The following is a 17,251-nucleotide window of genomic DNA, read 5'->3' as shown; positions in this document are numbered from 1 at the left end:
CTATCATTTTAGATATCATGTAGTCAACGTTTACAGTCATACTTTAAATATAACGAAAAGCTGTACAGAAACCCGTACTATCACTTTTAATACTAAACTGCCTTCTTTAACACAACTGAATAACACAGCCATGGATTGCAGAACAGCCTGTAATTATCACGGGATGACAGCTTCCACATTTCATCTGTTATATGTTTTTAAATAATATTCTGCATTTCCCAGTTAGTACCATAGCGCCGTTCCGCTTTTCACTCCGGTCTCCAACGGTTTTCGGTACCGAGCGAGGTATGTGGCTACGAGGATTGTACTCCTGCCTTAAAGGTCTTCTAGTCCGCAGCCACGATCGGCAAAGCCCATCTTAACCCCACACTGCACGGATAAGAAGTATAAAGAGCTGACAAGCTCCCCCCCTCATCCCCATCCCCGCTTCTCCAGTTTGCTCCGTTTTTCTATGGCAGCCCAAACGGTTCAAAAACATGGGGGCAGGCAGACAAAAGCCATGGAGCCCTTTTCCTCAAGCACGGATTACAGCAAAGCAAGGGAGACTCGCTGAAGTCAAATACTGCCACCTAGTGGAAACTGTCCCTGAAAAGACTCCGGGCTATTACGGATTTCAAGTACCGTACAGTACATCTTACCTCAATGATTTCGTTTCCTCAAAAATTAAAAAATAATAAACCTGCTTATATTCACAACGACCGAAGTTGCAGACGTTCCAAGTTTAACGGTTCTTCTTTCAAAGCCGCAAGTAATGGTGACTTTCCTGCTGAAATACATCGATTCAGCTGGTGCTCGTTTGCCTTTTCAGCTATTAATGGCAAAGACTTTAAACGTACCTTAAAAGTATACTTTAAAGTTTTTCGTACATTCAGAAAATAGAAACGAATGGATGGAAAAGAGAGGAGTCCTCAAGTCATTTTGGTTGGAAAACTGTTTTTATGATATCACTTTTAATAAGTAACCTCAATTTCGAATAAGAGAGTATGATTATTAATAGTTTTCAGTTAATTTAAATATACAAAAAAAACTCCAGATCGGGTGATGAGAACAAGCTGTAAGCATTGTTTGAACAGATCTAGCGAGTTGTAGAAGAGTTTAAGCACTGAACTACTGCTACTATCAAGGTGGGTAAGGCAGAAGAGTTTCCCACTTAAGATAGGCTTGAGTCCCAGGAGGCAGAAACTGGGAAGGAAAACCTCTCTTTAGATACCAGAATGGAATTAGAAAGCTTGCAAGCTGAATATCTGAAAATAAAAATTTGTCAAATCTTGTAGAGGCGTTCGTCGAGCTTTGTGCCTCTAAAAGCTAGATGATCATTAAGGAGGTGATACAAATGTCCATCAGATATTCATCCTATGGAGGGCTACACTTAGAAAGAGCCACCTGCAGTCAAGACAGGGCTCCAGGTGTAGCTCTACAGATCAGATGGGGCACCAGTACATCACAAGGCACACGTATACACAATTTAGAAACACCAATCAACCTACCCAGCATGTTTGTAAAAGGTGGGAACACCCAGAGAAAACCTGTGTGAATGGAGCAGGGGCACACTCCACACAAAAGGTGTCCCAGTCCAGAATCAAAGACCCCAAAACTGAGGAAACTGTCACCACACTGTCCTGGCCTTTATTATGCTTGTTATACATCCATATATACATACGTAACATACCTACAAACTCCTTTCCTTTCTTTTGTTTTCAGCATGGAATAAACCCGTTACCTGTTCCTTTGCATTATAAGTAATATGTCTCTGTCAATAGAGATAATTCAGGAAAAGAAGGCAGTTAAAGTTTCAGCTTAATTTTATTTTTGTCTAACTGCAGCTGTCATTTCTTTCATTAAGTACATTCGAAGGCATGAAACATCTTGTGATCTCTGTCACCCTGAAGCACGTACTCTGTATACCATTGACTGAATTTTTTGAAGCTACAGTAAAGTTTAAGTAAACTGTACACCACAATGTAGCTGAAATTGTAATATACAGGATGTTTTTTTTTCTGCATTGCAGCTGGACAGGAGGGATGCCAAAAATGTGAGGTTAAGATGTGAGTGGAAGCCACATGGTGGGCACAGCGAGGTGGACCACACTGATGATGAACTGCCCGGGGGCAGCCCCAGCTCTCCCCCATCTCCTTCGACTCCGTCTCCTGCTACACCGCCTCTCTGCACCACAGCCACAGCTTCTGTCCCAGCCCTTGTTGCCACTGGAAGATCAGGGGGTTCAGGCAGGAGTTGAGGAGGTACAGGGCCTGGGAGACCTCCATCAGCAGATTGACAACATAACTCACCCAGCAGCCGGACTCACAGTTGTTGTGACTGAGGAAGATGATGCAGCCTAACACCTGCAGCAGCTGTCCAGGCAGCCAGCACACCAGGAAGATCGCGATATACACCATGATCAGCCGGATGGTCTTGAACTGGCCATCGACATTTTTATTCCCCCACCTCTGGCGTGACTGCACCACCCTGATCACGATCTTGATGTAGGAGGGGATAACGATGATTAAAGGGACAGCCACCTGGACCGAGTAGTAGGACAGGAGGTTGTACACAGCTCTGGAGGAGTAGACCTGTGTCAAAACCAGAGCCCCACAACAATGTGTCCTATCACTGCGTTTCCTGTACAAGTTGGGAAAGCTGAGGTAGATCAGGAGGATTGTCAAAGCCCAGATAATGAGGGAGACCAGGACAGCATTCTTGGGTGTCTGGATCAGCCAAGACTTCAGTGGGAGCATAATTGCCAGGAAGCGGTCGGTGCTGATGGCACAGATGAACATGGTGCTGGGAGTCAAGCCCAGGAAGTAGCAGGTGTTCATGATGACGCACGTTAGATAGCCCATGTTCCAGCGGTAGCTGTTGCTCAGGTAAATAGCCCAGGTTGGCATGGATGCAAGGAAGGCCAGATCACAGAGTGCCAGGTTCAGAATGCCAATGGTAGCAATGGTAGAGGATGTGGCATGCCACACACAAGTCCAGATGTTCAGCAGGTTGCCCATGATGCCCAGCAGAGAAAGGATATAGAACACATGTGGGAAGACAGCCGTGACAACCTTGGTACTACTGTGGATGTGCGAGCAGTTCAAGTCAGGGTTGTGGTCCAGTGGCAGACTGAGTTCATTTTGCTGGCTGCAGTAGATTGCTTTGAAGGAGTTGATAGTAATGTTTGCAAAATCCATATCCAAATATTGATCCTGCACACACAAAGAAGTAAAAATTATTTGAAATTTGAAAACGGCAGTGAAATAACAAGCGTTGGTTTTGCATATTACTCCTTTGAGCAATTTCTCTGCAGGATCCTGTCTATTGACACAGTATTCTAAATTGAGAGCTTCTAATGTAAAGGATTAAATCAACTGAAGGTGACCTGGATACTCCTCCTATCCTGAAAACATTTCAAGAATGTTTGAAAGCATCAAGTCCAAGACGGGCAAGTTAATTTCCACTATTTACCTCTCGATGCAACAGTGATGCTGCTTTAAGCTAAAACTGATGGTTTCCAACTATATACAAAACAGACTAAGCAAAACAGTTTTATATGTAAACACCACCAGTTTTCTAGTCTGAGAAACCTCTTTACAAATAATTTGAGTAAGGAAATAAAACAGAGCAATTAAATTAATAGGAATATAAAAGTAACAACAAAAATACACAAAAATGAATAACAATAATCATTGGTAGATATTAGAAATATGCATATTTTAACCAGACAGAACAAACAAAAAAAATTGTTTTCATATTCTGTGAAAGAGCATTAGAACTATGAGCAAGAGAGGGCAGGACTGTGCTAACCTATTGATGAGAACAGACGGTTTTCAGCAAGGACTGAAGAGTCTTGAAGCAGACCGGATGGGTTCACAACATGCACGTTCGCAAGATACAGAACAAAGAATTTACCTGTTAGATTTACTAGTGAAATATAAAGTCAAACACTGACCTTTACCAAGTGCGCCAAAACCCCCAGGAAATGAATGTAACCTGACTCACGCAGACATCAATTGTCACGCACTTTAATATTTCCAGGTCCACATATAGCGGTCTTTAGCTCTGGCAATGGAGGAGTTTATATCATTCTATGTACAAATGAGCCCCCTGAGGAAAAAACTCCAGTAAACCATACTGTACGTAAAAATACAGCAAACTGAAATGTCGCCAGTTAAGGTTACTGGTCCACCAAGGGAGACTAGTGAAAACATTTCGCTCCCAAAGAGCTGACTGAAAATGTCAGAATGAAAAAAAAACACCTAAGAGGAACAGATTGAATGTAGTTTATGATCCACAACAAGTGTGCAGGTAAAGAGCAGAAGTTAAGAGGAAGTGCACAGATGCCGAACTATTGGTATCTGAAACGTTAAAAGCACAATTAAAAACACTTAACAAGCGCTGTTCAATTTTTGGCTTCAAAGGTCTGAGTAAAATAAAGTAATATTTTAGGCATTCGTTGTCATGCAACATCCAGTTAAACATTCCTTTCTATTTTTTCAGTTCATACACAAATCTTGTTACAAAACATGGAGAGCTCACGCAGTGTGGGCACTCTGGATACAAGTGTTTTGTTTGATCAATCTATCAAGAAGTTTGAGGTTGATAGTAATCACTATTCCCCCAATCCGATGAATTTACATTTCATTCCTGCAGTTTATCAATCGATATAAATTGTATGGTTGTGCCTTTTGTCTTCATCATTTGTTGAGACACCTTTCTTCTCAACAGAGTATAAACATGATGTACAATGGCCACAGCTATACTGAATAATCATGACTTTACTGAAATGATGTGTATGTTTTTTAATTAAATACATATGGGAATAGTTCTCAAAGGCACTCTCTACCCTTGGCAACACACTCGCCTCTTCAAACTCTTGGGCGGGGCTAGCAGTGGTTTCAGAGATGGACGCGCCTCTCCTCCAATCAGTGCTGAACCTCTGGTACGGGGGTGTGGTGCCAGTGATGTGAGTCCAAGGTGGGCGGGCAGAAGGAGCCTCTCTGTACTTCCTCATTCTCCTGTGTGTGCTCATGATGTTCACATCTGGGAGATGTGAATCATACACAATTGGCAATTCCACACTAAGTGGATATAACAAAAACAAGTGGGTATTTTAAATAAATTGGGTGTTTTCTATATCTACTATTGTTATGTGGGCTTCTGAAAATAAACACAGATTCAATATCTGAAAAAAGTGGTGGAAAACAGGATAAATAAAAAAATGCAACACAAATTCATCTATAGTTACAATTTATTTAAAGGCCGCCTCTCCCTTATTTAAACTCTGGAGACATCAATGTTTTGAGTAGTACAGATCTTTATAAAAATAGTGTCTTTGTCCTTACAAAAACTGCCTACATATACAGTGCAAACTGCCTAGATTTTCCCAAAAAAGCATAAAAAATAATCACAATATTTACATTTTTCTTCAACAAGGAAAATACAGAGAACAGCAGGGATTTCAGTATTTCATTGGTTATAAATCATCTGTAGACATTTGGGATACCAGATTCAACAAAAAAGATTGTTGCAAATTCTACAGATACAACTTAACTTTCCTTCTTGAAGACAACAGTGCTTAATGACTTCATATCATCACTCACTGTTAAACTTTTGCACAAAGTTTTTTTTTAATTTAATATTTACATATTTACTCACTACATAAGTGGTTACTCTGGTTACTTAGTGTAAACTGTGGACAGGTTTATTTTGCGACAGGGAAGGTACTGGTGAGATTCCTGGGACAAAGCTAGGAATACAAGGTGTATTTCAGATACTGTGGATAGATTTAAAAAATATGCATACAGTTTCTTCAGTTTGTTAAAAATTGCTTTGCATTAGGCACATGAGGGCTCTGCACATAGGTGTTGGGGAAAAAAACAGGAGAGTACATTAAAAATAACAGTCTGCTGAAACAAGAAAACACCCAGGTTTAAGAGATCCAGCCACCTTACTGAAGATGATATTTCTCACAGCTGTTCCTAAAAAAAGGTGATTTTTTAAAATTTCATTGATGTCAACACATAGCAATCCTAGTCCTATTTGAGAAGGGTATCAAGCCTGAAATTTTCTCAGCCGTCTAACTGAAGTGCGGTTTATCTAATCCCAACAGTGCTTTTGTACCAATGGCTAGCATTTGTACGTAGGAATGGAGCACAGCTGCTACCTAATGAAGAGAGTTAAACTTTTAGCATCGTGCAGAATTCCAAAACTATTTTTCTATCAAATCATATTAATGTTGAAGAATACCAACTCATTTTCACTTTTGTTTTCAAACACCTGAGGAACCACGGGCCGTTCATCGGAGACTGAAACCTTTGGATGAAAGCCACAAACCCAGTAAGATGACATCTAATATGAGGCAGGGAGTGTGTAATTAAACAGACTTAACATCAACCAGACTTAATTTAATTCAAAACGTCCTAAAGCAATATTCCTAGAATCTTAGCAGCTACAGGTTTGTAATTAAAGATAACTGCATATAAATATTTTACAAATTGGTAGACCTACAAAGAGAAGTAAAACTAGACCAGGAAAGCATTTTTGTACTTTTATAAAGGAAAAATGTAAACCATTCCTTATATTCATGCCACCTACAAAATTAACACAGCCTGTGATACGTTATTTACTTATTTAAAAGAAAAACTAGGAGCATGTGTATTATGGCTTGTCATGTCTTTAAAAGGAATAATTAAGACATTAACTTTGGATAATGAAGTACAAGAGTCTTGCACAGCATTTAAATCTGGTCTTAATTAGCTTTTACTGCAGTCTTGGAGCAAGGGGTGCTATTCATATTAAGTGCTTTTCCAACTTTTACAAATCCATAACAGGAATAAATATTAATGCTATCTTTTGTCATGAGTTTTGTCCCCTTAAATGCACATTAACCATTACATATCACCTAATGCAAGAAAAATATGTTATCAAGATGAGAATGGATGTACTTTGCTGTAAGTCAAATCAGGCTTTCCTACCAATCCTTAACAATGGGGAAATCACCTTTAGGATTACCTGCACCAGATCAGAGAATTTTATATTTTATATTTTATATTTTATATTATTTATTATTACACTGGACATAAATGATCAAAACAGCACAGGTGATTTCACTTTTACAGAATTACACCATCTGGCTGTAGTGGAAAAGTTTGTAAATGTTCAATGGCAAAGCAACACCACTGAAAAGAAAATTGCATATTACATTAAGTGTTTGGAAAATCAAACTAAAACTATTAATCTCCATTATTAGCTTTTAACGTGAGTCAGTCTATATAGTGCAAATAAATGGCACTCTAGTCAATAAGTTAATTAAAATGCAAAAAGGTCTACATTACACATTGTCAACGATGGAATTATACACCAGGGACTGCTTTTTAAGTTAATGAGTTCTTCTTATAAGTTTTTTTATCCTCTCAATTGTTTTCTGTTTATGCTATAAGAGACAAATTTTCAAAATATTAGTAGTATTAGTCTCACTCCACAGGCTACCCCCTGACTCTATGACTCTTATGCTCCGGTCCCACCAATAGTACCATTATCAGCTATGGGCTATTTATCACACATTACTGAGTAACTTTAAATTAAGAAAATATTTAACAAAAAGAAAAAAAAATCTCCGCCAACACATCAAACTCTGTTCCAATAGGCATAGTGTGCTGTAACATTGCTCTCCGCAACAATGGCATATAAATTTGGAAGCAAGTATTATTCATCATCCAAGTTAATACATTGTGCAAAGATACACATTCTTCCTAGTTTTTCATCAACGTGGTATTTCAAACAATTAAGCGTTTGACTCGTGGTTCTGGGCAGGTGGGTTGGAGGTTTCCAGTGCTGACCTGCATAGGAGAATCAAGACTTTTAAATGCTAAGGAAGAGACTTTAACACAAAGAACCTCCCTCATCAGAAATGCATATATGGGCACCCAACCAGCCAAGGCACTTGGAACACAGATTGAGATCTGTGGTCCAGATGTCACCCCCCCTTTCACAGAGACCCAAAGGTGAAAAAGGATCTTTGTTCTGTCCTAGGTGGGTGGGAAAGCATCTTAGTTTGAACTACATGATCTCCTAGCTGAAAACATAAAGTAACACTCCACAACAACAAAAGATCTTGCCAGAAATAGCACCCGTCCTCTCACCCCTGCCCTGTTTTTGCTTTGGTGCTGTTCTGAGTGTTGCAGTAAAGCTAATTCCTATCATTAATGTTCCAATTTCTTCTTCTCTACACAAACCACAGAGCATGTGAGATACTGTGAAGTCCAGCAGGGTAAAAGCAGTCTGTCTTGACACAGAGTCTTTAAGAAATATCACTCACAAAGGGAACGGATCTGTCTATGTGTATGTGCAAAAACAAACCAGAGATGTATTGCAATATTAGGAACAAAGTCACTGAGACTATTAATGCATGCAGAGATGGCACAAGATACTATCCAACCTTTCCTTTACTTGGCTTCCATGAATTATTAATTTAGCACTTAATCAAACATGCTAAAATGGAACTAATTCAAACTCTAGCAACTACAAGTATCTTACATCTTTGAATATGTGATGCATCTTTATGAACAAACAATATCCTTTATATTTTACAATTGCACTACCCTTCAAAAAAAATGAAGAATAAGCAGAAGTACAGTATTAATAATATTCCTTATTCCTACAGTAAGAACAGTCAAGGGTAGCTCTCCCACTGTGCAAGAGAGCAGGTTAAGACTCTGCCCTTGAAACGTGAAACAAAAACCTCTCTCCTTTGGATCTCTGTTAGGCACATCAGGTAGTGCTTTTGGATATATTCCATACATATATACAAATTAACAAGTCTTTCAAAGAAAAACCAACAATATAATTCTCCCTGATTTTTCTGCACATAATTGAGGACTACTATGAGGATGGGTGGGGCGAACCGTCTTTACTTAGATTTACAGGAGCCAGTGATTTCATGGCTTTAGAACTTAATGACAAGCTGTCCAAAGAAGGGTTACTGCTCGTTTTCAGTCCAAGGGGAGCCAGCCTGGGCATAGGCCTCCAGGAGACTTCGCCATCATTACTGCTGCCTCTGGAGCTGGCTGCCGCTGCAGGGGCAATGCCAGCTTTCATCTGCAGCAAGGGGGGAGGCGTGAGGGAGCCCCCCTTGCCAGACTGGGGTGGGCTCTGTTGGCCACAGCCATTGGCCACCCTGTTACTCTTAGGAACCGAATCCAAGAGCTCGGATCCAATAACACTTTTCACAAAATCCCCCTTTGCCGACTTTGGTTTGCTCTGGACGTGACTAAAATCCTTGGACTTGAGCAGATCCTCGTCCAGTTGTAAGAAGAGGGGGCTGAGAGCACTGTCCTCATCTGGTTCAGCCCCACCCTCCCCTTGCTTGGAGCTGCCCTCCTCCTCTGACAGCTCTGCCCCTGGCTTCTTCTGCCCCCGCAGGCTGCGGTGGGCAAAGCGGGCCTGTGTGACAGCAGGCAGCCCAGAGCTGTCATTGTTCATCTGCTGGTTGAGAAAGACTATCTCGTTGAGCAGCGATGTCAAAGTCTCGTCCTCTGAATCCTCATCCTCGTCGTCGTCATCGTCTTCGTCCTCCTGGCTTGAGGCTAGGTCTCCTACCAGGGAGAGCCCACTCCTTCCATCTGATCTACCACTCTTCTCCCCCTCCTCCGGGTCGTCCACGTCATCTGCGGTCTCCCGTGTGTTGCGGATGGGCATGACCCAATCTCCTGGTATCTCCCCATCGTCGAGGCCCTCTTCCTTCCTTTCATGCGACACTGGAGCTGATGAACACTTTGGGGCATCCCTCTGCTCGGCTGTGCCTGAGGGAGCCTGATCCTTTTTGAGCTCCAGACCACAATCCAAGGAGGAGCTCAGAGGCTGGGAGGCTCCGTGCTCATCTGGAATGCGTCGATTTCTCTGCTCCTTTTTGTCAGCAGCTTTCCTCGAGGATACCAGTGAGGCGAAACTGACGATCTTGGGCATGCTGAAGCCTTCCCTCACTGCAAATAAAAATATACAAATACGCACTATTAGCTTCAAATAACATTCAAATCTTTGCAAAATAAATTAAATGAATAATGCCTGCTTCTCCTCTGCTCCACAACTACCTGCTGGGTTGTCCTTTGCCTGAGCAGGTTTGGAGTCTTTGTTAGGTGCGGAGACGGGAATTGACAATTCTGGAAAGTTTTTCACCTGAAATGGAAGAGATATTCCAGGGACCTCAATAGTCACGGAAGCTACACCTGAAATGGGGGGGAAAAAAGATTCTTAAAATCCTAAACTGTGGGCTTTCATTAAACCGTTTCATTTTACACTTCTATATAGGCGTAGTAATGACAGTAGTAATTTTAGATCAGCATTGATCCCCTAGTAAAGACACCAGTTATTTTAACAAGATTAATATCTTAAAACCATCAGTTATTGTGAGGTTTAATGTGCAACAAAAGCAGGAGACGGCAATTAGCTTTCAAGCCTAGCTACGGCATACCAGGGATTGAAGAAATGGGCACGCCTTCAATTTCAGCAGTAAGAGCATTTGTGTCCGAGTGCAGGATGGTGCCCGACAGAGGACTGGCTGCAGGGGCATGAGCCTTGAACGTTAAAATGCTTCCCTCTGCAGGCACCGTGCTGCTGCCAGCACTCAAGGACGGACTGGCCAGTGGAGACGACACTGAGCTGGGTAAGCCTACAGAACAGGAACAGGGAGAGATTGCTTTTTCTACTGTCATACGGCATTTTATTCATAAAACCTGAGGAAAAAAAGGCTTGAGTCCCAACTGTCATCAGTCTACACACAAGGCTTTTCAAAATTACATTTGCGTTTTTTCATAAATCATTTCAATAAAAAAAAAAAAGACTCTTCTTTGGCCTCACAGTTTTGGAAGAGAAGCTGATTAAGCTTTTTTTATAAAATGATGGTGCTCAGACCACGTGACCCATCACCCAGTCACGAATGCAATTTTATCATAGGCACGGCATAGCACAGCTCATAAAGTTTCAAACATTACCGAATTCCAGTTTTGGAGATTAAATTACAAATCACTCAAATCTTTGTCAAAAATCCAATATGGCTCCCAAATAATGTGGTATAATTTTACTCTGACACAACATGATCAAATGGAGTTTTTTTTGGTGACTAGTGCCATAAATTTTCAGCTAAGGGTGGGTGTAACCATGTTTTGTTCTCATTTGGGGTTACAGACTGAGAATTTCCCCCTGGCTGACAATGGGAAAGTTCACGTGTTCGCCTTTTCTGACTTGGGTCGAAAAGTGGGTGACGGAGCTGACCTGTGGGCTGGGGGGCTGATGACCTCCTCTTGGACAGGATCAGGGGTCTTCTGACAGGTGAGCTGGGACTGGTCAGGCTGCCCACACTCAAGGCTGGCTCCGGGTGAGGCTGTGTAGTCACCGTCTTGCTGCTGTTTCTCTGGGCCAGCTTCTTCCGCTGAGTCTCCAGCGATTTCTGTTTGGCACAGATATACTCCAGCTTCTTGATGATCAATTCCTCCGTCTTTCCTGCAGAAAGAACATAACCAGAGTCTCAGGATGAGGAAAAATAACATATATATATATAAGAGATATGTCTATTTATTAAGCAAATTTTAATTTTACTGTACCACCAACATAAAAAATAATTAACAGGATTCAGAGGACAGTTATGGTGGATGATTATACTTAATTTCTTACAAAACAGAAATACATTAAGGTATACCTCTAATGTACATCTCATTAATACCAGACTTACCCGACGTCTGGGCAACCTTTTTGATGAAGACAGATCTCTTCCGCATCAGCATGTTCTTCTGTGCTTCCAGCCGATCAGACTCATCGACCAGAGCCTGGATCTCATTGAGAGCCTGAAAATGGCAAAGGAGCACAATGGATTATCAAGAACAGGAAAGGAACAGCCGTGTCAGCTCGGTCTCTGAATACTTTGGCATGCCACCCTTTGGCAGGGTGACTAGAGGCTAGATGGAGCCTAGATGGAATCAGGTACATTTTCCCTTTGTATGGGAATCTTGAGAAGCTCCTCTTTTTCCTTTCTTTAGTTTTTAATACAGGACCCACAAAAAACCCAGCCTGCTCTTCCTCTTTCAGTGGCAAAGGTGGTAGCAGTCAGTCGGTAAGAAGTCCTCCTCATCCTCCCTCTCCAACAGAGCTGGTTCTGGGTATGTCAGCCCATCCCTCACCAAAAGGGAACATTACAGACTTCCTCCTTTCTTAACACTAATGGTGAAACATATAGCTTAAACTTAAAAAGTGCACACTATAGAAAATAAATGAGACAGTGGTGAAAGAATTAACTTTAAAAAATGTATAAATCATGTACTGAACATTTTATTACTTTAAAATGTACTGCTCAGCAGTTAAACACAAAATAACATACATGGTAAATAATGGAATCCCTTGGGTGCTGCCATGATATGAACACAATACGGATTACTCAAAATACTCAAAATGTTCAACAAAATGAGTATATGATAATACATGAAGTCACGTGCATGATAAAAAAATGAAAGTCTATTATGCTCTAAATAAACACCATGGATGGAAGGAACTCGCGTCACTACTTGCTCTTTACTTATCTAACACAACCCCCCCATAACATGAAAATGTTTTAATAGTACTCTTGGGAGGTTTTTACATAAAGTCGAATTAACATAAGTTGAATCTTGTGTAACCTGGGGAGAGAGTGTACTATATTATATTATTTTACTTATTTTGAGAATGTTTAGAAAGACAAGGGTATGGCACAAAATCTGGAGTAATCGCAAATCTTGGGTATTAGTAAATATTAGAATTGTGGGCACGGACAATCAAGGTGCAGGGATTAGAAACGCAAAGTTGACTCTCTTACCTGCCGGAGGATGTAAAACTTGGATGCCTTGGGCAGGTTTTCCAGCCCCAGCACTTTCTTCATGTTATCGAAGAGCTCCCTCAGTTCGCTGCGCCGTCGGCGCTCGTTGACCGTGTGGTTGATCCGCAGTGAGGAGGCACTTCCCACCTCGTCTTCCTCTCTGCCGCCAGGCTGGAGCTTCAGCTGAGCCAAATTAAAACGCCAAGAGAATGTTCACTTTGGATTTTTGCTTCGCCATAATTGTATCTTAGAAATAAACCCCAAATTCATTAAGCCTTTAACTGTAAAAAGTCGTTTAAAAACAAAAAACGGCATACCTTTGGTTTCATTCCAGAAGCTTTCTTCTTCGCTTCATGAATGCTCCGTCTGTGAAACAGTTTTGGCAATGTTTACATTGTGAAAAAGTGTTTGCCCCCTTCCCGATTTCTTATTTTTTTGCATGTTTGTCACACTGAAATGTTTCAGATCATCAAACAAATTGAAATATTAGACAAAGATAACACAAGTAAACACAAAATGCAGTTTTATTATTAAGGGGAAAAAAATCCAAACCTACATGGCCCTGTGTGAAAAAGTGATTGCCCCCTAAACCTAATAACTGGTTGGGCCACCCTTAGCAGCAACAACTGCAATCAAGCGTTTGCGATAACTGGCAATGAGTCTTTTACAGCGCAGTGGAGGAATTTTGGCCCACTCATCTTTGCAGAAGTGTTGTAATTCAGCCACATTGGAGGGTTTTCGAGCCTTAACCGCTTTTTTAAGGTCATGCCACAACATCTCAATCGGATTCAGGTCAGGACTTTGACTAGGCCACTCCAAAGTCTTCATTTTGTTTTTCTTAAGCCATTCAGAGGTAGACTTGCTGGTGTGTTTTGGATCATTGTCCTGCTGCAGAACCCAAGTGCGCTTCAGCTTGAGGTCACGAACAGATGGCCGGACATTCTCCTTCAGGATTTTTTGGTGGACAGCAGAATTCATGGTTCCATTTACCACAGCAAGTCTTCCAGGTCCTGAAGCAGCAAAACAGCCCCAGACCATCACAGTACCACCACCATATTTTACTGTTGGTATGATGTTCCTTTTCTGAAATGCTGTGTTACTTTTACGCCAGATGTAATGGGACACACACCTTCCAAAAAGTTCAACTTTTGTCTCATCAGTCCACAGAGTATTTTCCCAAAAGTCTTGGGGATCATCAAGATGTTTTCTGGCAAAACTGAGACGAGCCTTTATGTTCTTTTTGCTCAGCAGTGGTTTTCATCTTGGAACTCTGCCATGCAGGCCATTTTTGCCCAGTCTCTTTCTTATGGTGGAGTCATGAACACTGACCTTAACTGCCTGCAGTTCTTTGGATGTTGTTGTGGGTTTTTTTCTGATCTCTTGGATGAGTCGTCGCTGCGCTCTTGGGGTAATTTTGGTCGGCCGGCCACTCCTGGGAAGGTTCACCACTGTTCCATGTTTTCGCCATTTGTGGATAATGGCTCTCACTGTGGTTCGCTGGAGTCCCAAAGCTTTAGAAATGGCTTTATAACCTTTTCCAGACTGATAAATCTCAATTACTCTGTTTCTCATTTGTTCCTGAATTTCTTTGGATCGCAGCATGATGTCTAGCTTTTGAGGATCTTTTGGTCTACTTCACTTTGTCAGGCAGGTCCTATTTAAGTGATTTCTTGATTGAGAACAGGTATGGCAGTAATCAGGAATGGGTGTGGCTAGAGAAATTGAACTGAGCTTTCCAAAGATGTGATAAACCACAGTTGATTTATGTTTTAACAGGGGGGGAAATCACTTTTTCACACAGGGCCATGTAGGTTTGGATTTTTTTATCCCTTAATAATAAAAACCTTCATTTAAAAACTGCATTTTGTGTTTACTTGTGTTATCTTTGTCTAATATTTCAATTTGTTTGATGATCTGAAAAATTTCAGTGTGACAAACATGCAAAAAAATAAGAAATCAGGAAGGGGACAAACACTTTTTCACACCACTGTATATAATGGAAGTAGTTTTGTCTTTATATTAATCACATAGGTCTTTTCATGAATAGAAAACAAGCAGCTCAAAGTTGTCCTAGCAAACATCTCTTTTTAAGTTTTAAAATAGACTGGTGTCATTTTTCTCCAAATACCCGGTTTCAATACAGTATATCCTTACAGCTGAACCTAAATCCTGAGAAGAGAACAAGGATTAACTTGCATGCATCTCACTGTCACGCAGGATATTCGAAACCTGCAGTTCACCAAACCTGTTAACATATTTCCAAACAAAAACATAAAACAGAAGTAAAGTCATTTTGGAATTCGAAGAGTCTCCATCTCCATCCTTACACTTTATCAAGCTTCATCTGGACAGCCACGGCCTTCAGCCGAGCAATATTGATCTTCTCGGAAAGCTCCTCAACCGTCTCGATATCGATGGCTTCATCTTCCTCACTCAGGTCAGACTCCTCCTGTTGGAGGAAAAAGAAAAGTTTGTGTCACAGGGAGATCAGCACCACACTGTTTGAACTTAACATATACCGGCGATACACATCATCTATGCAAATATAAGGACAGGTATTGTTTCGCTTACACTGGCAGGCTCATTATCCTCTTCCTCACTATCTTCCTCGCTCTCATCTTCTTCTTCCACATCAACCTCAGAATCGCCTGTTTGTTCACCCTCCACTCCCTCCACCTCCCCTTCCTCCAGGTTTCGTACCTCTTCTTTAATGTCCACTCTGAAGCTCTCACCACTCTTGGTGCGAGTCCAGTCTTTAGTGTCCACAGAAGGATGAGTACATGGTTCAGTGCAACTCGGACTTTCTGAGCCCTCCTCCTCAGATGCTGGCCTACCAGGTCGCGTCTCACCAGATTTCCCCAAGCTCACGTCTTCTTTAGAAAATGTACGAGGTAGAGACTGTTTAGAAGTACAGGACTCTGCACAAGTTTCGCCAGAAGAATTTTTTGCCAGCGAGTCCTTAACACATGATACTGAAGACTTTGAGCCGCCACTGAGAACGGCGATGGGAGCAGATTGACCAGATTCCAGTACAGTCTTACTGGGTTTGTGGTTTGTTACACCAAGCTTGGGGTCAGTCTCACTCTGCGGTTTTGGCAAACTTCCATCCAGAAGTGCTTCAGAGTCCTGCATCTGGCCAGATGTGTAGGAATGGTCAGGATCACTGCTTTTTAACTCAACAGGGTCCCGCCCACTGGTGTATGAATGATCAGAGGAAACGATGCCTGCTGGCGTTACATCCTGTAGCGACGCATCTGTGTCCTCAGCCTCAGAGTGTTCAGGACTTTCTTCCTTTTGCTGGGTTTTTGCAGGATCAGAAGCTTTTTGAGCTTCCTTCACCTTTCCCTGCTGGAGAACGACCTCTGCGTGTGCAGGAGCGTGTTCCTGGGGAGCTTTAGGGGAACCCTTTGCCTTTGGAACCTGCTTCTGTACTTCTAGCAAGACCGGCTGCACAAGTTCTGAACTGGGCTTGGCTGCGGAAGTAGCGGTGGTTTTTGGGATCTGAAGCAAAGTGAAGCCACCGCTCTGGATGGGAAGCACACTAGCCTGAGAGCCAGGGAGCTGACCACCCGAGCTATAGGTGATGAGCTTAGATTCTGGTCCCTGAACTGACAGCTTAGTCCCAGTGGCAGGAGAGATTCTGAGGGTGTAGGTTTCTGTGTGTCCCATTATGCTGGGGACCATCCCCGTCTTCGCAGCCTGAGAGACGCTTCCTGAGGCGGATGGTGCAGACCCTGCTGCAGCAGATGCCTTTGACCCTGAGGTGGGAGAAGTTGCCGAGGTGCTCGGGGAAAGCCCAGCGAGGACTGCAGTGCTGCACACAGGAGACTTAGCACCAGCAGCAGCAGGGGACGTAGTGGAGTCCGGAGGGGGATGTGGAGGGGCCGGTAAACGGATCACAGAACCTACAAAGCAAATAAGACGTTTTTAGCTTCTAGGACAACAGTCAAGGGTAAAGAAACATCTGACTTAAACTACCATGAGAAAATGAGTCAGTAACAAGGTGAGCAGCAAAAGAGGTAACCTCACCTGGGTTGCGGATGAGCACGTTGGGCTGGACTGTGCGGAGCTGGCTGAGAGGGACCAGCTGAATGAGCTGTCCGTTGGGGTGGCGGAACAGCGTGGTGCCGGTGGAGCTGCGGACTGGCTGCAGCACCATCCTCTGACCTGGAGACAGCTGGGGGCCCAGCGAGGGCGTGGCCGGGCGTACTGCTGGGGAGGAGGGCTGGACTGGGATGAGGAGCAGGCGGGTGCCAGGGCGTCGATTTGTGGGGTTCACGCCACCAGTGGGGCTGCCTCCACTTGGGACGCTCATCGCCGGGGCGGTGGACTGTGGGGTCTCCTCTGAAAAAACATCACAACAGTGGCGGTCAAACTCTCGAGACCGTGAAGAGAGAATCTCGTAGTGTCAAAAACGGTACTGTCACT

General features: G+C 42.5%; 2 protein-coding genes across 3 annotated transcripts in view; both read right to left on the bottom strand.

The window, feature by feature from the left end:
* Positions 1 to 2,150: 2,150 nt before the first annotated feature.
* LOC148828216 (B2 bradykinin receptor) lies at positions 2,151 to 4,996 on the bottom strand. Its single transcript, XM_088925194.1, has 2 exons — positions 4,829 to 4,996; positions 2,151 to 3,191 (listed from the first exon to the last, which is right to left on the bottom strand). Exons 1-2 carry the CDS (start codon positions 4,994 to 4,996, stop codon positions 2,151 to 2,153), a joined length of 1,209 nt encoding a protein of 402 aa, XP_088781320.1.
* A 219-nt stretch (positions 4,997 to 5,215) lies between these two features.
* Positions 5,216 to 17,251, bottom strand: part of mgaa (MAX dimerization protein MGA a) — a 28,702-nt gene continuing 16,666 nt past the window's right edge. For both annotated transcript variants that reach the window (XM_088925986.1, XM_088925987.1), the window contains exons 15-24: positions 16,853 to 17,167; positions 15,395 to 16,728; positions 15,151 to 15,272; positions 13,141 to 13,189; positions 12,824 to 13,006; positions 11,711 to 11,822; positions 11,254 to 11,481; positions 10,454 to 10,651; positions 10,074 to 10,208; positions 5,216 to 9,965 (exon numbers count right to left, since the gene is read on the bottom strand). In XM_088925986.1, the coding sequence (XP_088782112.1) occupies positions 8,866 to 9,965; positions 10,074 to 10,208; positions 10,454 to 10,651; positions 11,254 to 11,481; positions 11,711 to 11,822; positions 12,824 to 13,006; positions 13,141 to 13,189; positions 15,151 to 15,272; positions 15,395 to 16,728; positions 16,853 to 17,167 (3,776 nt within the window). In that variant the 3' untranslated portion in view covers positions 5,216 to 8,865. The remainder of the gene's footprint in view (positions 9,966 to 10,073; positions 10,209 to 10,453; positions 10,652 to 11,253; positions 11,482 to 11,710; positions 11,823 to 12,823; positions 13,007 to 13,140; positions 13,190 to 15,150; positions 15,273 to 15,394; positions 16,729 to 16,852; positions 17,168 to 17,251) is intronic.

This window comes from Atractosteus spatula, chromosome 9 (genome assembly GCF_055471065.1).
Source record: "Atractosteus spatula isolate fAtrSpa1 chromosome 9, fAtrSpa1.hap1, whole genome shotgun sequence".
In the NCBI taxonomy this organism is placed as follows: domain Eukaryota; kingdom Metazoa; phylum Chordata; class Actinopteri; order Semionotiformes; family Lepisosteidae; genus Atractosteus; species Atractosteus spatula.
The sequence above is the reverse complement of the archived record's forward strand: the minus strand, read 5'-3'. Positions and strand labels throughout refer to the sequence as shown.

Bases quoted from the DNA above. Each gene is read 5' to 3' on its own strand.
- LOC148828216 (XM_088925194.1), bottom strand. From the start codon at position 4,996: ATGAGGAAGTACAGAGAGGCTCCTTCTGCCCGCCCACCTTGGACTCAC. The intron at 3,192-4,828 runs GTAGAGAGTGCC...TTGTGTGTGCAG, and splicing joins AGGCGAGTGTGTTGCCAAGG to GATCAATATTTGGATATGGA.